This window comes from Penicillium canariense (assembly GCF_028826845.1).
Source record: "Penicillium canariense strain IBT 26290 chromosome Unknown utg000001l_segment0_segment0, whole genome shotgun sequence".
NCBI classification, from domain to species: Eukaryota; Fungi; Ascomycota; class Eurotiomycetes; order Eurotiales; family Aspergillaceae; genus Penicillium; species Penicillium canariense.
In genome coordinates this window covers 8492499-8512253 of record NW_026622728.1, presented here as the reverse complement: position 1 = coordinate 8512253, position 19755 = coordinate 8492499, and the positions used below count along the sequence as shown (strand labels likewise).

The 19755-nt window shown below is 55.1% G+C and overlaps 10 protein-coding genes across 10 annotated transcripts; 4 read left to right on the top strand and 6 right to left on the bottom strand.

The window, feature by feature from the left end:
- Positions 1–226: 226 nt before the first annotated feature.
- On the bottom strand, positions 227–1279 carry N7482_002948 (zinc-dependent alcohol dehydrogenase; the record flags this gene model as incomplete). Its single annotated transcript, XM_056685073.1, has 1 exon — positions 227–1279. One exon carries the CDS (start codon positions 1277–1279, stop codon positions 227–229), a length of 1053 nt encoding a protein of 350 aa, XP_056548679.1.
- A 655-nt stretch (positions 1280–1934) lies between these two features.
- Positions 1935–3743, top strand: N7482_002947 (uncharacterized protein; the record flags this gene model as incomplete). The annotated part of the gene is made up of 5 exons (XM_056685072.1): positions 1935–1962; positions 2020–2531; positions 2609–2685; positions 2753–3418; positions 3488–3743. 5 exons carry the CDS (start codon positions 1935–1937, stop codon positions 3741–3743), a joined length of 1539 nt encoding a protein of 512 aa, XP_056548678.1.
- Positions 3744–4123: 380 nt separating this feature from the next.
- N7482_002946 (uncharacterized protein) lies at positions 4124–5644 on the bottom strand (the record flags this gene model as incomplete). The annotated part of the gene is made up of 1 exon (XM_056685071.1): positions 4124–5644. One exon carries the CDS (start codon positions 5642–5644, stop codon positions 4124–4126), a length of 1521 nt encoding a protein of 506 aa, XP_056548677.1.
- A 467-nt stretch (positions 5645–6111) lies between these two features.
- Positions 6112–9131, bottom strand: N7482_002945 (uncharacterized protein; the record flags this gene model as incomplete). Its single annotated transcript, XM_056685070.1, has 4 exons — positions 6112–8656; positions 8724–8854; positions 8960–8976; positions 9050–9131. The coding sequence occupies 4 exons, from the start codon at positions 9129–9131 to the stop codon at positions 6112–6114; spliced, it is 2775 nt and encodes a 924-aa protein (XP_056548676.1).
- A 393-nt stretch (positions 9132–9524) lies between these two features.
- N7482_002944 (uncharacterized protein) lies at positions 9525–10397 on the top strand (the record flags this gene model as incomplete). Its single annotated transcript, XM_056685069.1, has 1 exon — positions 9525–10397. The coding sequence occupies one exon, from the start codon at positions 9525–9527 to the stop codon at positions 10395–10397; it is 873 nt and encodes a 290-aa protein (XP_056548675.1).
- Positions 10398–11005: 608 nt separating this feature from the next.
- On the top strand, positions 11006–12374 carry N7482_002943 (uncharacterized protein; the record flags this gene model as incomplete). The annotated part of the gene is made up of 2 exons (XM_056685068.1): positions 11006–11137; positions 11223–12374. 2 exons carry the CDS (start codon positions 11006–11008, stop codon positions 12372–12374), a joined length of 1284 nt encoding a protein of 427 aa, XP_056548674.1.
- A 1907-nt stretch (positions 12375–14281) lies between these two features.
- On the top strand, positions 14282–14853 carry N7482_002942 (MAPEG family protein; the record flags this gene model as incomplete). The annotated part of the gene is made up of 3 exons (XM_056685067.1): positions 14282–14403; positions 14458–14581; positions 14644–14853. 3 exons carry the CDS (start codon positions 14282–14284, stop codon positions 14851–14853), a joined length of 456 nt encoding a protein of 151 aa, XP_056548673.1.
- A 108-nt stretch (positions 14854–14961) lies between these two features.
- N7482_002941 (uncharacterized protein) lies at positions 14962–16267 on the bottom strand (the record flags this gene model as incomplete). Its single annotated transcript, XM_056685066.1, has 2 exons — positions 14962–16100; positions 16165–16267. The coding sequence occupies 2 exons, from the start codon at positions 16265–16267 to the stop codon at positions 14962–14964; spliced, it is 1242 nt and encodes a 413-aa protein (XP_056548672.1).
- Positions 16268–17108: 841 nt separating this feature from the next.
- N7482_002940 (uncharacterized protein) lies at positions 17109–17747 on the bottom strand (the record flags this gene model as incomplete). Its single annotated transcript, XM_056685065.1, has 1 exon — positions 17109–17747. One exon carries the CDS (start codon positions 17745–17747, stop codon positions 17109–17111), a length of 639 nt encoding a protein of 212 aa, XP_056548671.1.
- Positions 17748–18444: 697 nt separating this feature from the next.
- N7482_002939 (uncharacterized protein) lies at positions 18445–19537 on the bottom strand (the record flags this gene model as incomplete). Its single annotated transcript, XM_056685064.1, has 3 exons — positions 18445–18868; positions 18945–19282; positions 19373–19537. 3 exons carry the CDS (start codon positions 19535–19537, stop codon positions 18445–18447), a joined length of 927 nt encoding a protein of 308 aa, XP_056548670.1.
- Positions 19538–19755: the final 218 nt, after the last annotated feature.

The following is a 19755-nucleotide window of genomic DNA, read 5'->3' as shown; positions in this document are numbered from 1 at the left end:
TTTTGACCACGTTAAGAGTCCTCGCCGGATAAGCCTACTCAATGAGAATCAGGCCTTTCTCCCTCGCCAGAGCCACGAGACCGCCTAATCTCTCTGATATTGGCACTGTCTTTTCTGCGTTTAAGTGATGACATACATCCTGACGTTCCTGTCCTCGGTTAGTATAGTACCGAGTATATCATGACCCCCATGGGTGGAGCTGCATACATGCCTTGGGGCCGTAAAATCAGGCTATCCTGATTACCGCTTTACCCTGCATCGTCCCATTTTCGATCTCCTTTAAGATCTCCTCAACATCCTCTAGCCTCCTCTCATTTAGCTGTGGTTTTACCTGGCCCTTGGCGACAAAGGCGAGAGCCTCCACTGTGTCCTGGCGGTCACCCGTGGATGTGCCCATGACCTTGATGCCACGGGCGACGAAGTCCGCGGGGCCGAGGGGGAGCGGCGTCGGCTTCGGGGGGAGACCGATACACACCAGGGTGCCGGTCCGTCTCAGGAACTGGACGGCATCGGCATAGGCCTGGCCGGACGAGGCACAGATGAGTGCACCATGAGCTCCCCCATCCGTGACCTTGATCACCTGTGCCACACAGTCGTCCGTCTCGAGCACGTCGATGTACAATTCCGCGCCCAGGCTCAGGCAGAGATCCCGTTTCCGAGCGTCCAAGGCCACGACCTTGAGCCCCATGGCACGCGCATATTGAATCGCGAGATGGCCCAAGCCGCCACCGGCCCCTGCCACCGCGACCCACGAGCCCGCCCGGAGGTTGGCGATCTTGAGCGCCTTGTAGACGGTGACACCCGCGCACAGGATCGGAGCGGCATCGGCGTCGCTCACCCCAGCCGGCAGGCGGACCATGTACGCGCTGTCCGCGATGGCGTACTCGGCAAAGGTGCCTTCGACGTCCTTACCTGCAAGCTTCCGGCTTGCGCAAAGGTTCTCATAGCCGGTCGTGCACACCTCGCACTTCCCGCAGACGATGTGCACCCACCGCACCGCGACCCGGTCACCGACGTGCCACTCCGCGTCCACGTCGGGGCCGACGCTGGCGATCACCCCCGTGCCCTCATGACCGCCTACTGCGACATTGGGCTGCAGATAGGGGACGCTTCCGCGGGCCAGATGGAGATCCGTGGCGCAGACACCGGAGTAGTGTAGCTTGACGAGGACTTGAGTGCCGATGGGGACTGGAGTTGGGCGTTGGGCGACTGAGATGGCCTTGGTCTCCTTATCTTGGATCGCCGCAAGAGAGGTCTCCGGTACAGATAGCGAGCCCATGATGGCGTGGGGGAAAGGCAGAAGGAAAAGGATGTCGAGGGGAGAAAGCAGAGAAAGACAATTTGGTAGGATTCCGTCGTGGAAGAAAGCGGCCTGCAAGCAAGATGGGATCTTAATAAACACTCATCTCTCTCTGCATCCCCTCTCCATCCTAGCCCTTGGCGAACGGCGAAATCAACATCCTGCAATTCTCGGGACTCTTCGCATCTCCGCAGGAGCTGTTGCTTTGGATTTTGGCCAAGACGGCTTATATCCGACCGGAGCCAACCATCCGATATTCCTGGGGTTTCCCCGGTTTCCCCGGCCATTCCCAGGGAACCAACAAAGCTAAATTGGATGCCGGACCCATCTACTCCGCGTGGAATCCGGGGTGAGCGTAGGGATCCATTCGGACAACTATCCGACCCTAACAACTTCACGGCTTCTAGGCCCCAAAGAGACCAGACCATGGTCAATTGGCTAATAGCTTTGATCTTCCATCATGTCTTTACCGAGACCATATCCCTGGATCGTCCGAACTCCACTCCCGAAAAAGCCGTGCTGCGCGGGATTTGCTTTGGCCTATAATTGGATGCATTTCTTGAATCTGGGGAAATTTCCACAGTTGATCCCTGTGGACTCCCGTTAGGAACCTACAAAAGAACAACGTCTCACCATGAGCACAAAAAAAGAAGCTATCCCGCGTGAGTCCACCCCCAGTCCTAGACGAGGCCTCACGAGTTCATAGCTGACCCCATCAGATACAGACAGCGACATGGTGGAGGACCCAGAGAAACATCTCTCGGAGTGCGAGGATGCCGTCTCTGAGCCCAACCTCAAGATGCGCGACGGCGTCGTCCTGATGCCGCAACCGTCCGACGACCCCAACGACCCGCTCAACTGGTCCTGGTTCAGCAAGCACGCCGCCATGTTCACCATTTCGTATCTGGCCCTCGTCTGCTACGTGGCCGTGACCACGCTGGTTACGGGGACAGTGCCCCTGGCCAAGTCCATGCACGTCTCCAAGTCTACGGCCGTTTACCTGGGCAACACGCCCGTCGCTCTCTACGCCGTGGCGCCCTGGTTCTGGAGCCCGCTGAGCCACTTTATAGGCCGTCGCCCGGTGCTGCTCATGAGCAATATCATCGCGATCGTTGGGGCAGCCGTTGTGACGACGTCTAAGACATATGCAACGTGCATGGTTGGCCGTGTCATCCTCGGTGCCGGTGGTTCGGCGTTCTGGACACTGGGGCCGGCGAGTATCGGGGACATTGTAAATCATCTCCTTGCACCATGATATCACTGCTACCCTGAGGGCCTACGGAAAGAGCTGACCATGCCATGCTGCAGTTCTTCCGCCACGAGAAGGGCAAGAAGATTGGTGTGTCGACCTTGGCCATTGTGGTCTCGCCATTCTTGGGAACAATGTATGTGTCGAAATACATGCTCCCATACCTCTGGAAGAGCAACAGCTGACATGAACCCTCCTAACAGCATCGGCGGACCCATTATAGAGAACGACAAGCTGGGCTGGCCGGCCTCCCAGTGGATCCCACTGATTTTCATGGGCGTCGGCCTCATCATGCAGATTTTCTTCCTCCCAGAGACCATCTACATCCGAGAGACACGCGCGCATCCTGCAACCATCTCCACATCCGCGCCAGGCAAACCCACGTTCTGGGACCGCTACGGGATCCACATCCCCAAGCGCTCAGAGGAGAAGCAGCACAGCTTTTTCTTCATCGCGACGCGCCCTTTTGTCCTCTTCAAGTACCCCGCGGTGATACTGTCGGCCTTCTGGTTTGGCATCGCCTACATGATGCACGTGGGCATCACGTCCGAGATCCCGCTCATCTTCGAGGCGCAGTACAATTTCTCCGTGCTCGGCGTCGGGCTGTCCGGCTTCTCAGGACTCATCGGCGCTCTGCTCGGCGAAGTCTACGCGGGGCCCTCGCTGGATCTCATCGCTAAGCGGGCCCTGAAGCAGGGTCACGAGTGGCGCCCTGAGTACCGTCTGAAAGCGATCTGGCCGGCGCTTATTACCGTGCCGGGCGGCCTGATCATGTTCGGCACGTCGATCCAGTTTGGAAATGCTTGGATCACCCCTCTGATCGGGCAGACCGTTTACATCTTTGGCATCGAGATTGCCACCACGGTTATGTATGCAGTCCCTGTTTTTTTACTACACGCTGGCTACAAAATAGGCTGACAAGGAGTGTTTTTTTCTAGTCAAACCTACATCCTAGAATGTTACCCTCGCCAGGGCGCGGAGGCGAACTTGGTCTTCAACCTCATCCGCAACCTGTTCTCCTATACAAGTCCCTTCTTTGCGCAGCCGATGATTGCCAACCTCGGAACCGCTTCTCCATTTGGTCTCTTTGCTGCGTTGACTGTGTTCTTCTTCCCTTTCACGGTGGGTGTCTTGATGTGGCGGGGCAAAGAGATCCGGGACAAGGGAGGTGACCCGGGCTGGAGTAGGGATTAAAGATAGGTCATATACGGGCATCAGTTGTTGACCATCCGGTCTCTTTGATTGAAGAGACTAAATCTATTATAACCTAATTTTGAATATTTCAAGTGCATGGGAATACTTGGTTCTTAAATCGTAACGTGCGGGAACCCAGTCATGCAATACTTGGGAATAGGCCCCCTGAAAGTCTGGTCTGAAGTCTACGGTACTCCCATCCGCATTTGAGAAATAGAATTATAAGGGAATCTCGCTCCTGAAACGTCCCGGAACAAGTTCTGTGGTAAAACGGGTCCGTTGTGTCCCATAGATGATGATAGTTTCCATGTAGATGAATCTGGACAAGAAATGTTGGTTTTCAACCAGTGTGTACCGAGATCTCCCAGACTAGTGGCTACCTAGAAAGCATACTTCATCCCCGGCCTCGCTAAGCTCACGATCTGCCTCTCCGTAAACTCCTCGATGCCCGCCACACCGCCGAACCGGCCGTAGCCGCTCGCGCCGCCGACGCCCCCGTTGGGCAGCGGCGCCTCGATGTACACGGTTGGCCCATTGATGTGGCAGCTGCCCGTCCGGATTTGCTTGGCCGTGTCCATGGCGCGCAGGACATCACGCGAGAAGACGCTGGCACACAGCGAGAACTCGCTGTCGTTGGCTTGCGCGACGGCCTCGTCGTCTGTGTCGAACTCGGACACGAAGACCACGGGGCCGAACGTCTCCCGGTGGAAGAGGTCCATATCCCGCGTGACGCCGGTGAGGACGTGAGGTGCCAGGATCGTCCGGCACGGTCCGTGAAGCGCCAGGTCGCCCGCCAGGAGCGTGGCGCCCGCGTCGACGGCGCCCTTGATTAGGCCGAGCACGCGCTCGGCAGAGGCGGCAGTGAAGAGGCCCGAGAGCTGTACGTCCGGATCCTCCAGGTGGTTCCCTACCCGCAGGCTCTCCGCCCGTTTCACCAACAGAGCCTTGAAGTCCGCTGCCAGGGAGCGATGCACGATCGCACGCTCCGTGGACATACATATCTGCCCGCTGTTGGACATCGCGCCATAAACCACTGCCTCCACGGCGGCCTCCACATCGGCATCCTCCAGGACCACGACGGGCGCCTTGCCGCCCAGTTCCAGCACACACGGTTTCAGACATGATGCCGACAGTCCGGCGATGATGCGGCCAACGCGGTCACTGCCCGTGAAGTTGGCGCGGCTCACCTTCGGGTGCCGGATTGCAAACTCGATCGCCCGCGGTGTGTCGGCGGCGCTGGTGGGCAGGAACTGCAGGCACCCCGCCGGCAGTCCAGCCTCGGTCAGAGCGCGCACGACGAGGTGCTGTGACTTGGGGCTGAACTCGGACGGCCTCAGGATCACGCTATTCCCGCAGATCAGCGGGCAGCAGACCGCCCTGGCCGTCAGCGTGACAGGCATGTTCCAGGGGCTGATGGCCAGGACCACGCCGACGGGCTCACGGCTCACCAGAATCGTGGTGCCGGGCCGATCTGCAGGGACGATCTCTCCTTTGATGTGCGTCGCCAGGGCGGCGGTCTCGCGGAAAACGCCGGCGGTGGACAGAATGTTGGCCCTGACCCATCCCCTGGTGGCCGAGACCTCAGCTGACAGGATGGCCGGCGCGTCCTTGTCGAGGTACGTCTCCATGATGTCGGCGGCCTTGAGAAGGATCAACCGCCGGGACGAGGGGCCGAGGCGTGCCCACGAAGGTTGGGCTGCATGTGCTTCCTCTATAGCGCTGGCGTAGTCATCCAGAGATGCTGAGACGCACTCGTATATGGTCTCTCCCGTCATGGGGTTCTTCACGGGGAAGGTCCCTTCATCCTGGCTGTTCTGGTATTTTCCCGAGATGAATAACTGTTGCGGAGCTGCCAGTGAAGTACCAGACTTGCTGACAGGGACGCCGTTGGTTTGAGACATTGTGAACGATCAATTTGTGCCCGCAATCAGTAAGTGTGTAGCGAGCAGGATGGTTTTGAAAGCTGTCAAGTTCTTTCCTTTCAGAACATGTAGTCCTATGGAATGGCGCGGAGGGCGCTGTAAAAAAGAATGCGGCTTCCGGCTCGCATATTGTGCGAATTACCCGCTACAGCACCGTATCGGCTAACTGATCAAGTCCGACTTGAATGAGGTGCACACTGACGGACTTACCTCCGGCTGTTAGAAAATGTGGATTGACATCCCCTGTGATGCATCTCCATTGTATCCACTTCTCATGTGGGGAAATCCGGAGTAAGTGGTGGTTTGAGTTTGCGGCATAGTCATCCCGACGGATGCTTGGTCCCGAACAATGTGGGATTACGCAGTATACACTATTGCCTCACAGCCTCTGCGTCCGGGCTAGATCATATACCATACTACAGAGACAGTGCGCCTTGGCCCAGCCACTATTGGCCCGGATTCCGTGACAAGAGGGACTCAATATCGCCCCAGTCCACAACGCCGGTCCCGTCCATTGCGAGGAATGAGTCCATCATCCAACCGTTTGCCTCCGGCTCCCCATCAAAGGACGTCAATAGGTTTGGCTGCCAGAAGGGATCTGAGATACCGAGCCTCGGCGCAATTCCGGTACCATGTCCGTGCTGGAAGTGAAGGGGCTCTTGCTGCGAGACTGACAGGCCGGAGGACGTGTCCAGCGATGCTCCTGCATCCGGAAAGATTGCCAGGTTGCTCGCCCGCCCGCCATCTAAGGCGGCATGGTTAGAATCGTTGAACCGGCCCCGAGGACCGCGAGATGCCGGCCGAGCCGTTCCCATCTCGAACAGAGCGCTGTTAGCCGTTGACCGATTGGTAGATCCATCAGCAGGCCTGATGTTATCCTGCCTGGATCCATCCTCGAAGGTAGCCACGACGCGCGCGAACCGCTTCATTGTGCTGCACTTGTTCACGCGCATGAGCACTTCTCTCACTTGTGCAATCAGCTTGCGCAACTCTAGCTGCAGGTGCGCCTCGCGCTGGTCCTGGTAGTGGCTTGCAGAGCTAGAAATCCGTAGCGACCGCAATATGAGCACCATCACGCCGCAGTAGGCGTAGAAGACGTCCATGGCCGATATGCCATTCACCAAGCCAAAGGAGTCTGCAAGCAAGATGAGCCGGCATAGCTGCACGGCGTGCGTGACGCAAATGTCCGATAGCCGTTCTCCTGCGGAGCCGTTATACGGGTCGGTTCTAGGCTCGTTCCGGCTGAGCAGGGCTGCGTGCTCTGGTTCACCCTGTTGCGCGGACGCGACATATCGCAGCAAAAAAGACCGCGTCACTAGAACGGCAATGTACCTGTATTGGAGGTGTAAGACCAGGGCAGCCCGAAGTCGAGGTCGGCTTTGCCAACCCATCATGGCCTTGAGATCTTGGAGTGACATTCGCGGCATCTCCTCGACATCCTGGCAAAGCGGATCATCTGTCTCGCTGATCAACGGGATGTTGAACATGTGGAGGGAAGCCAGATCGTCCCTCCACGCCTTCAAGATCCGCAGCGTCTCCCTCGAAGACTGCTCTTGCCGAACCAGACCGTCGATGTTGCTCCTCTCATTGGCCACAGCTAGCGTCTTGACGGCAAGGGATACCCTGGCCTTGGCCAGGATCACTTGCAGCTTCAACAAAAGTTTCATGACCTCGTCGTCCTCATCCTGCCCACTGTCCAGCACTCCCTCGCGCGGAGGGACTATCTCCACATCCTCGAAGTCGTAGAAACCGCTTGGTCTCCCCAGGCTGGACGCGAGGAATTGCTCAAAGCCGTAGAGTGTGCAGAAGACGCGCTTGCGCACCTCCCTTTCCATGGGCCGAAAATGTGACCCGTTGTCCCTGGCCCGGTGCAGACCCATGGCGAAGGAAAGGCGCATGGCCGTCCCAACCAGGTTCCAAGCCGCGTTACGCTCATTGTGATTATGAAGGAAAAGGGACAGCAGTAAGAGGGCTCGGACGTTGGAGAGGGTGCACTTTGAGATAAACTGAGGCAGGAGCTGGCGGGTAAGGCTGGCACAATGGCGACAAAGGGAAGTAAGATCCAAGTCGGTAGGGACATCGACCGAGCCAGTTAGCGAGGCGAAGGCAATCATCATGTGCAAACAGCCTAACCATCCTGGTTCCGGTAAGGTGGGAGAAGGTAAATGTACACCCGCTCGAGCGTGCTGATGATAGTACCGCCCCGTGGACATGAAGGCCTCGTATTCTTCCTCGAAGGTACCGCGGTGGAATAATGGAAAGTCTGGATGGACGTTCTTGAAATATACTTGCATCAGAGAATCGAGAACGGGGCGAGGCGGAAGCTGCCTTCTTATCTCGTCGATGTCATTGACGGGAATGCTGGAAAAATCCCGGACAAGAGCAGAACCCAAGGAGGCAGGGGAGCGTTTGTCAATGTCCTGGCTCTCATTGGCGTTGCCAGTGCTTCCAGAAGGCAACGCGGCAAGCTCACTCGCGTCACCATCTGCTTCCAGGGCTTGCGCTGCATCCTCATCGGTGAACGTCGCCGTCAGGCGAGTGGGTGTCGGGGACCCCATGGCATCCTCGCTGCGGGATGCAAGAAGCAACCTCCGGAGCTGGCCCAGGAACTGCAGACTTCCAGACGGGCCGATGAAATGTTCTCGCCCGGTGGTGTCTCTAATAAGTCCGACCGGTTCATCTGTACACGAGTTGTTTTCCTGGACTTGGCTGGAAGAGTGCCTTCTTTCATTCTTGGTATGGACATTGACGGCATCTGTTCTTGGTGGTGGCGTTGAAGAGGCGCACTGTGTTGGCCCAGCAAGGCGCTGGTGTCCAGCTTCGGTGGCGAAGTCTCTCACCAGCTCCTCTATCCTGGGTGATTCCCCTGATTTCTGAGATAGATCGGGCATGACATATCCCATGCGCTCTCCCAGCCGGAGTAGCTCCGGGACGGTGGAGATGCCGTCATTGGGAAATGCACCACGCACGATGGCCTCTAAGCATTTATATCTAAGGTGGGATTGCAGACGTCAATGTGGGCTGGCCGCAGGAGAGGTTTGCCTCAATGGCTTCTTACCGATCACTCAGATCATCTACGCTGCCATAGAACCTGGTCTTTCGCGGAAGTGTGTAGGAGCATTCCAGGTGGTGGTCCTGGCACATGACACATCCGTCTCCTGCTGGAAGTGGAACACATTTGCAGCGTCGCTGTCGGCATCATCGTAGAAACCCGGTGTCAGCTTACAGCCCTTCCATCTACGGGAGACAACCAGAGTTTGACCCTGATCCTCCTGCACGACACATCGAGCTTACCTTTCGACAGAAGTCGCCTAGCGCAGGTCTTAGTACCAGGTCACTTCATACTCGCCTACAATCAGGCGAGCTGCAAACACGCGGACTTACAGCTATACGCAGATCGCTTCCGCGACGCGTCTGGAATCCTTCTCAGCCGGCGTTTCGGCGCTGCTGCCGATACCCCGGGCATCGCGTAGGAATGGGATTGCGGTTCTCCACTACTTCCGTCTCGCATCCGATAACATGTTCATATGGAAGGAAAGATGACAGGCAGCCCATGCGCGAGTACTGCGGAGTCAGAGAAGCGTCGGAGCAATGAACCGAATACTTGGAATCGGGGGAGGGCACGGACTTATAGTCCCGGTTCGTGCCCCGCTTATCCGCCCAGAACCTGCGGGGAGACAGGGTAGCTTCCCCGCATGGCCCACTCTCAACATCATGGAAATATCCGGCAAAGTGGCCGACTGGGGTTGAGCCTTGGTTTCTAATCGTCAAAGTCACATCTTCGTAGCATCACTGTCCTTACAACCTCTCACGTCGTTTGGCTCTGCTTTTCAGCTGGACGCAGCACGCGTCAATCGCCATGTCGTCTACCAGCGAGTCGTTCACGCTCCCAAACGGGCGACAGATGGCCTATACCCTGTCGTCCGGCGCTTCCTCCGATCGCGTGGTTCTTCTCTCCAATTCATTGGCCGAAGATCTGACTTCCTGGGATCGCGTCGTGCCTGTGCTGGAAAACCAAGGCTTCCGCGTCCTTCGCTACGACCATCCTGGCCATGGAAGATCGGGTGCACCTATGGAAGCCGAATTGACCTCCATGACATTCGAGACCTTGGCGGACGACGTCTACTATCTTCTCAAACACCTCAAAATCAACCAGTTACATGCTTGGGTCGGCGTCTCGATGGGCGGCATCAAGGCCGTGTACTTCACCGCGCGCCACCCGGGCATCGTGAACAAGATCGTCGTGGCCGACGCCATCGCCGCTTCCCCGGCCGTCGCCGGCATCCCTGATAACTTCGCCGCGCGGGTAAGCGCCGTCAAGCAGTCGGGTTCCATCTCGGAGGACCTGTCAAATACTCGGAAGCGGTGGTTCGGTGAAGACTGGATGGCGAAGTATCCGGAGGAGACGGCGAGGATGGAGGCTTCCATGGCGACAACGACAATTCAGGGGCTCGAGGCGTGCTGTGCTGCCCTTAGAAGCCCGTCGTTCGACCTGAGGCCGCTATATCCGAAGGTGGGGCCCGGCTGCCAAGAGGCGCTCATTGTCGCCGGGGAGAAGGATGCGGACCTTCCAGCCAAGATGCAGGAGATGCGGCAGGCGATCGAGGAGAGCCTCGGGAGCTGTGGAAAGAAGGTGCCCGTGAGGATGGAAATCATCAAGGACGCCGGGCATGTTCCCTACATTGATGGTTTCAAGGACTTCTGCGAAATTATCACCAAATTTCTTGCCTAGATAGCACTCACTCTGCTTCACGATTATAAATGTCTTTGATTTTCTTGTCAATCTAGACTTTGCATTAAACCCAATTTTGACAGTTATTCCTCAGCCGCATTCGTGGTGTGATGTCCTAGTCCCATAGCTCGTCTTCGCTATATCTAATCTGGGTAGTAAGTGCGCGCTAGTAGGCAAATAGAAGCAACCGGGAGTTGGCGCCGACTAGGATGTGTCAAGACAAACGAGGGCCAAATCCTAGGCAAAATAACCTCTAGACCAAAAATGCGCTATAGGCAACAGTCTTAGTCTAGACCGTCATTTATTGCGCTGACCGGATGCTCTCCGACGACCGGCCAAAGTGCGGCGAGGGTGGGTCGAGAGCGACACCCGTCGGGTGCAGTCTTCCGATGGCCAACCTCCAGGGGAGAGGATCCACCAATGCAGAGGATCGCGGTCGGGGAAACAAGAGTGTCTCAAAAACGCGGATCTCCGTCAGTCGCATTTGCCATCATGAGTTCTATAAAGTGATCTTGTTTGAGATAGCGAATCGACATTGGATGACCTACTTGAGCAGACCGAGGAGACAATCAGAAACCAGAGAAATTCCTGTCCGACGAAATAGCAAGATGACTCACGCGTCCAGATCATTGAACCTTCTCATCGTCGGCGCCGGCTTGGGCGGCCTCGCGACGGGACTGGCTTTGCAGACGGACGGCCACAAGGTCACAATCATCGATGCAGCTCCCGAGTTCGCAGAGGTAAGGCATCCCACAGCAGATGGCTTTGTGAACATGCTAGATCGAACAGAAGAAATCAATTTACTAACACCAGAGGTTCGCATAGGCCGGAGCGGGGATCAGGATCCCACCCAACTCGAGCCGGCTGCTCATGCGATGGGGCGTTGATCTGGAGAGGATGAAGAAGTCGACTTCACAGAGATATCACTTCATTCGCTGGAAGGATGGCAGCACCATCTTCGACTTGCCCTTCAACAATATCGTCGAGACACACGGAGCGCCTTACTGGCTGGTCCACAGAGCGGACCTGCACGCCGCTCTGCTCGATGCGGCCCTGAAGGCCGGCGTTAAGGTCCTGACCAGCAAGCGTGTCACGTCCTACGACTTCGAGGCGCCGAGCGCCACCACACATGATGGCGAGACCTTCAAGGCCGATCTGATCGTCGGCGCGGACGGCATAAAGTCCATTTGCCGGCCCCTTCTTACCGGTCAGCCGGATGTCCCACGGGACACGGGCGACGTCGCCTACCGGATCCTCATCCCTGGCGAGAAACTACTAGCCGACCCAGACTTGGCCCATCTGATCCGTGACCCCTGCACGACATCATGGTGTGGCCCGGACGCGCATCTGGTCGGCTACCCGATCCGCAACGGCGAGATGTACAACATCGTCGTATGTGCCACCTCCTACCACGAGACCACGGACGAGATCTGGGTCGTCAAGGGCGACAACAGTGAGCTGTGCAAGCGCTTCGCCAGCTGGGAACCCCAGGTGCAGAAGCTCTGCGCCCTCACGGGCGATTTCATGAAGTGGCGCCTGTGCGACCTGCCCAACCTCACCCGCTGGACGCACCCCTCAGGCAAGGCCGTGCTGCTGGGCGACAGCTGCCACCCGATGCTGCCTTACCTGGCCCAGGGCGCTGCCCAGGCCTTCGAGGATGCCGCCGTCCTGCGCCGGGTGCTCGCCCAGGACGTGGACATGGCCGCGGCCCTCAAGCAGTATGAGCAGATCCGCATGCCGCGGGCAAGCCTGGTGCAGGCCAAGACTCGTGAGCATCAGTATATCCTCCATGTCGACGATGGTCAAGAGCAGCAGGACCGGGACAAGAAGATGGCTCTCGATGCGGCAGAAAACCCAGTCTTCTGGGGCTATGGTGACCGGAGAAAATGGCTCTTTAGTCATGATGCAGAGGTGATCCAAAAAGAAGGGGCGAACTGGAGAGTTGGGCCCAACATGGATGGCGTGCATGTTTCTTAGATTATTGTGGCAATGCGTTCGGTAACTACCTGTAGAATTACCAATTTTCATTCACGACAGCGGGTGATTCGCTATTCTGAGAAATCGCACTCAACACGGTTGATATAGCTAGAGTTAAAATCAATTCCATCAAAAGACAAGCAACTGTTCTTCGAGCACTCGGCAATACACTTGATCACAATCCCTTAGCTAATTTATGTATGCTTATAAATTCCAAGATATCCCCAATCAGTTGATCAGCATGGGTGACTTGGAGTGCTAGAAACGAAATTAGTAATCCTGAAACAGAGGATCAACCAGAAGGATAGCTATACCATGAGCTCCCTTTTCATAAATCTTCACCTGAGTTCTCGGAAGGATTTCCTTGATCAACTTTGTGCTCTTCTCATAGGGCGCACCCGTATCTGAGTCCCCATGAAGACAGACAATAGGTATGTGGTTGTCCAGTTCCAAGTCGAGAGAGTTTCTCGCCGAAATCAGCCTCTCTCACAATATGAGCGCAGCGCTGAATAGCAAGCCCATCGGCCTCTCCAACGATTCTCTCATGCTGCCTCAATATCTCTGGAGAGATAATAACCCCTGTGTCTCCGGCTATAACGCCGGGGAGAGAGGCATGGACAAATTCGGCTCGGGACCTTTGGAGACCGTCACAAATTTTATCCCAAACTGCTTTCGGTCCTGCAGAATGATTATCAGTTCCGGGTAGTTTGCCCGGAAGCGCTGGAGATATCCAGATGAGGCCCTATGCTCGCTTAGCAAATAACGAAATTTGTGAAAGGCAAGGGTAGTACTGCATGTACTTTGCAATTTTTTCTGAGATATGCACTCTCTTCCATCGCTAAGATACTCTCCCCAGGTCCCATACTGGAGGCGACAAAAGCAAATGGCCCAACTTCAAGAAGTTTTTCAAGCATGTGCACGATGTCCTGAGCAAACGTTCGATAGGTTATGTTTTCATCACTCTGCGGACCATCCCAGTCGCTTTGGCCGAAACCACGGCGATCGGGCGCGAGGCATCGGAAGCCATAGATCTCACATATCTGCACAGTGATATTCTCCCACATCAGCGAAGAGTATGGCCACCCATGAAGAAAGACGAGAGCTGGCTTGGCGCTTCCTGTATCCGCTCTTCCACACCCATCTGCGCCGACAGGTCTGTAGTCGCGATAGAACAGCTGGGCACCGTCGATAGGGCTTGTGTATCGAGGCATTTCCAAGCAATTTATGACAGATAGATTTGATCGATATTATAAGACTCCAGTTTTCTTCTTTTTTTCGGACTGCTTTTTGTTGAAAACCTGGGACTGGAAATAGTGAGACGAGGATAGAAACACTCGCGAATTTATACTGTAGATCGTTGGTGGCCCTTGCAAACTAATGTTATCTCGTTATTTCGCAAACACTCGTATTATTCATCGTATAAGCAAACTTTGATTTCTGCTATTTCCTGTCGGTAATAATGGTCATGTCTACTCCATCCAATATTGTGGCTGGGAACATAACGTTATGCTCGTGTGCGGAAGCAGTAGGGTGGTGGCTGTAAGTGCCTACCCGGCCCGCCGATATGGCGTCGCATAACGCAAGTCCCGAAGACGATAGATGATGCCCACGCCTGGGCGGTCGCTTGCGACTGAGCTGTTGTGCCCTTTCAACTAGCAAAACATATTATGGCTCTCTTCGGACAGTTTTATCTAACAATAAATGTAATCGCCTGGAAACGGTAGATCCTAAGTTTTGAGCTAGTTGACTGCCGATAAACTTAACGTTATGCCTATCGAGTATATGAGGAGCGAGGAAGAAGTCGATAAAAGATCCGTAACATACCACCCGAAGGTATATTTGACATTTAATTAACAATCAAAGAACCTGTCATTCCAGATCAACGCGAATATCTTCCAGTCGGCGTCATGTCTAGCAATAACTATTCCATCCACTCCATCATCGCGGCGTACGGGCTCGGTATTGCCCCGCACGGATATTACCTCGTGAAAATGATGGCCAACTCCAAGGGGCAATCAAGCAACATTCTGTATGTTATTTGGTGGCTCTATTAAAGCAGCACTTTGAGTTAACACAGGCATAGGCCTCGAGAGAATCTTTCTAATTTGAAGGGTTGCATTCCCGGCCAGGTCTGGGACAAACTTGCCAGAGCTCGCGGCGCACACCTGAATGCCATGGAAGGAGTTCCCATGTTTGCTGCTGCAATGGTATTTAGTTCTTTCTTATCTCATGCTTCATCCGGCGATGCTAATGACTTTCTTCGATATAGCTGGCTGGTAATCTGGCAAAGCTTCCAGCAAAGGACCTGAACTGGATGGCGGTTGACTATCTGTGTGCACGCGTGTTGTACACGTTGGTCTATATGGGAGCCAGGTCGGAAGCGACCAGCTATCTTCGTACTGGAATTTGGGCATGGAGCATTTCGGTCCCTATTTGGGTGCTTCTCAAGTCCGCGAATGCTTTCCATGGCCAGGAATAATCTCCTCATAGAAACTGCTGCTTTAGACTGCATGCAATAGGGAATTCAAGTTCTTCTTTTTTGATATATCGTGATCAACTCAACCAATTTTTTCCCTATTTGCCTTCATCACTTATGGCTTTCCAGTGCTAATATTCTCTCGCCTCTGTTACCTCGAGCCCGATTACTTCTTTCCACGACGCTGGTCTCAAATGCCCACCACCACCTCTCAAATACCACTTGGCCTATCTCCCAAACACATGGCTCAAATGGATCGTCGCCACTAATTCTCATTCCTTCACCCCCTCCATCTTCCATGTCGTAGACTAACCGGAGAAGGCCCATCGGATCCTGGGCATTCGGCGGCCGTAGATTGGGCGGGAGATGGAACACATGAATCAATTTGTCTCGGGTACTTGGCCAAGGGAGAAGGTCGATTATTGGATGGTGGGGAATGAGGCGCTGAGTAGGGGTTGGCAGCAGGTGAGACGGAAGTTCAGTCAGGTCCACAGAGTTTGCTGGTGATGTTGCCGAAGTGGACAAGCCGGTTTCCAAAGACGGTGGCGATGAGATGGACGTGTGAGATTGGTCTCCCGTATAGAAAGGACTCACAGCTGTAAAATCCCAAATCAACCCATTGATACCCAATCGCTGTGCCACTTTCATGGCCGCGTTGAGAAGAGTGAGGGATGGTACGGCAAGTATCCGATCGTCCGGAAACGTGAAGAATGAAGTATCATCGGCCTGTAGCTCTGCGGATAGATCATACGTGTTTTCTGTACTGGTCGGCAGATCTTCTGCAAGCTGCTTGTCGATGTCATCAAGGACTTGGGTTTGTCCGATCCAGTCAGAGCATCCTGCCAGCTGCGCCCACGAAGCATCGCTAGAGCTCGTAGTGGGAAGCGCGAGTGATGGTGGCAATTCAAGTAAGCCCGATGCTGAGAGGCTTACTGGATGCAAGTCTCGAGTGTCGGGCCATGATGCAGATTGGAATGCAGCATACGATTCGTCGTTCTGAAAGCTGACATTCACCTGTGCGTCAAAATAGGTGAGGTCGAGATTGGGGGTATTCGCCACATATGGATCGCTTGAAGCAGTACAATGACCATTCTGATCCAGAGGCTTCAAGACATCCTGAGATCCGACTGTTGTCCGCGAGTTATCCCTGCTAGGGTGTCTCCCCTGTTGGTCAGATAAAAGGACCCCAGAAAGCTCAGGGCCATTGGCGCGAGACTCCAGCGCCTGCATACGCTCCTTCTTTCTCTTTCCTAAGATCAATCAGATACATCGTGACCAGAAGCACTTGGTCTAATATTGTACGCAGCGACTTACGATATCTTCTCTGCGCCAGAATATTCAACACTCGCTTGCGCTCCACGGCGTCCTCTCCCGGCATCGGGGGGACGGGCTCTTCCGTTGCCTGTTTGCGGGCCATTTTATAACTACCTCCCGGCAGAGATAGAAATGACTCGAGGCATTCAAACGACAGAATACTGTACTGTCGGATCGGAGGTTCCGTGTGGACAATCAAAAAAAGGCAGGTCGAATCTCGGCGCTCGTATTCGCAGTAATGCGGAATGTTGCGGGGAGTGGCATTTCCACCAGAACCTGTTCAACGTCAACGACAACCTTGTTCTCGACCGCCGCTAATTCCGGGATTTGAAGGAGAATTCGGTAGACACAAATATAGAGTGTATTATGCTTTTATAAACCGCTTTCGATCCCTCTCGTTCCTTGTTAGTGGCTCAGTCGGTGGTAGACTAAACCATGAGCATCTATATATTTCCTCGAGTTCCACAGGTATCAGGCGAGGACGCTTCTGTCACTTCCAGTCATTTCCAAAGAAATCCGAAGCTCGGGAGGTATGAATGATACAAGACGAGCGATCGCAGACTCAATCGCCCCCCACGGAATTCCGATACGTCTGATTTAAATATTGTGACACTATTAGACACTCTACTGTCCACCACCAGAGGGACACAAGGACCAACTGAAAAGGACCGAGAGAATGCGATGGTAAAATCTATCAATCAAGAAGAGATGATGGGAGTAGACTGCATGGATGAAACGACCATTCATTCGCCCATGAAACGCCAGAAACAATAAGAGGGAATCGTCAGGTCTGACCAACAGCAGCAGAAGCACCGCTCTCAGCCTAGCATGCAGAACCAAAGAATAATCAAACACAAAGAACTAAAGTACCATGCTGGCCAGTAACCCAGCAAGGCCCATATCCAAGCCCAATCCACACACTCCAGGACGGAAGTGGCCTCCCTCTATCCCAACCGCTGCAGCGCAGCATCCACATCTCCCAACAACTGCACCAACTCCTTGCCCCCCTCACTCACCCTCCCCTCAATTTCCAGTCCCTTCAACAAGAAATTCTTCGCCTCCTGATACCGGCTCATCTCCGCCAAACACTTGGCAACGCGCCACCAAGCCTTGACATTCCCGACAGGCTTCGAGTCCACACTCGCCTTCGCATCGCACAACCCTTCAGGCCATGCCTGAAGGCCCAAATGCGCCTGCGCGCGGTTCCCATACAAGCCCGCCAACTCCTCGCGTGCCAGTGTAACAGGCTCCCAGCCAGGGCGGGCAACGGCCATCTCGATGGCGTAGGTGTACAGGCGGATGGCCTCGGCGAAGTTGGACTTGCGGTAGGCGGCGTTGCCGCTGTCGCGGAGCTTGGTGATCTGTGCGCTGCGCTTGGGGTTCACGGGGAGAGGGGGTGGAGGGATGTTGGGCGGGTCGAGGCTGATTAGGGAGCGGTGCAGGGCGTTGAGTTCTTGGAGTTCGGCGGTGATGGCTGTTGTTTGAGCTGGGGTTTGCGAGGAGGACGGGAGGAGGGAGATGGCTTTTGTGCTTGGGTCGAGGCGGAGGGGATATTCGTTGAAGATGTCGATTTCGGAGGCCATCCTGGGCGCTGGGGGACTGCGACAGTCCGGGTTTGTGGTTTGGGATGGGAGTCGAATTCTAGTAAACGAATTCTAGTTAGTGTTCCTAGCTTCTAGAGGCGGACGCTTCATAGTTGGCGGTGGTCGTTGAAGCCCGGCGAGTTCGGGCGAGATTTATTGCGGAATGGGCAGACATACCGGAGATATAAAGAAAGCACACAGTCCCACTTAGTAAATACTATTGTCTCGGACTTTCAATGAGTGTACTGTTCGAAAATATCCCGAGATCGCCGTCCGGGGAGAGCGCAAGCTGTCCACACGCTGGCCCGGAAGGCGGTGGCAGAATACTGACCGCGGTGTGCGGACTCGTCTCCACTTGATGCACGGCACGGGAATACACGTTCCAAAACAACTGGAAGAAAGGCCAGGGTGTCCATGGTTCGAAGATGCAGTTTATTTGCCTACATTGTCATTCATTGAGAAAATACAATCGTCACGTGGGAGAAACCCCAGAAGAAACACGCAAAGGCAACGAAGCAAGCAAAGAATAAACAAAAATAATGCGCCAGCCAACACCGCTCCGTGGTCATGTCCAGCACTCAAAAGAAAAAAGCAGAGGGGAAGAACCAATGAGCTGGTTTTGGGGTATTCATAGCCCACATTCATGCCTCCACCATCCATTCTATATTTTCAGCTTTCCATCGGACGCCTTGTCCATCTACCGCCCATATCCGCTCATCGAGGAGCCAAACTCCGACGGTGGAGCGTAGTGTTGCCCGTGAGCACCGCCGTAGCCCGTGCTGTTATAGTCGTGGAGAACCCCTCCGGGCGCAGGAGCAGTGGGATCGTAAGCCCCGTGCATGGCGGTCCGGCCGTGCGCATTGCCAATGTCGTCTATCTCGCTCTGCTGCAGCAGGGCGTAGTCCTCATCCCGGTCACTGGCGGATGGCACTCCCATGCCGGCGCGCCCAGAGCGGAAGTCATCCTCGTCCTCCTCGAAGTCGTGGGCCGGGTTGGAAGAGAAGGCAGCTTTGCTCTGGGCGGCGAAGGTAGGATCGGACACAGCGTCGGGGAGGGTGCCGGTGCGACGGAAGTGCATCACATTGCGGAAAGACATCCAAGCCGTGATTGCGAAAAGGATGCTGCAGAGGATTCTCAGGTTAGCTGCTGGTTCTGTTCCTGGACGGTGCATGAGAGAGGGAGGAGAGATCCACGTACAAGACGATAACACCGATGATAGTGGTCGCTGTGCTAAGGTTGCACTTGCTGGCACTACCATACGCCCAGTTATCGCAACCCTTCTTGCTGCTCGAGTCCGCGCGACGGAACTTGCCGCTGGACGTGCTGCTGGACGTGCTGCTGGAATCATCGCTGCTCGACTTTCCGATGCTCTTCCCTTGCGCAACGTATGAAGCCAGGCAAACCCAGGCACTGAACCAGAAGATAGCGTAGAGAATGTCGACCGTCGCAAAGGCATACACATTTCCGAAGCGGCGGGCTCGGGGCCACATAGGCACGGCGGCGAGGTAAATTAGAGCGGGGACACTGATCCAACACTGCATCGGGGACCGTCAGCTGCAAGGCTCCACGAAGCCCTTGAAACAAAGTACTGGGCAGGAAGCACTCAAAAGAACTCAAGGACTCACCAGGATCCAGTACCACGCCGTCCGCCCATCGATTCCATCGCCTTTGGTCCAGATCGCGATCGTCATCGCCCATGCAAGGAAAATAATGAACCCCTGCACAAAGTGGATGATATTCTTGGTCCTCCCCAGGTTGCCGCCCGTTGGCCGGGGCATCCGTAATTGCATATTGGCGACGGTGGCTGGAAGAGAAACCAGAAAAAAGGACGCAGGACTGCAAGGGTATTTCAACCCTTCGGAAATTCCCTCAAGGGACGTCGCAGATGTGCCGCGCGCAGGGACAAAACCACAGTCTCAGGATCGGAGAAAGCGTGGAGGATCGGTGCGCACCAAACAGGGGGTAGATCGCAACCCTCGGACCGAAATGGGGAAATGGTTAAGAATGT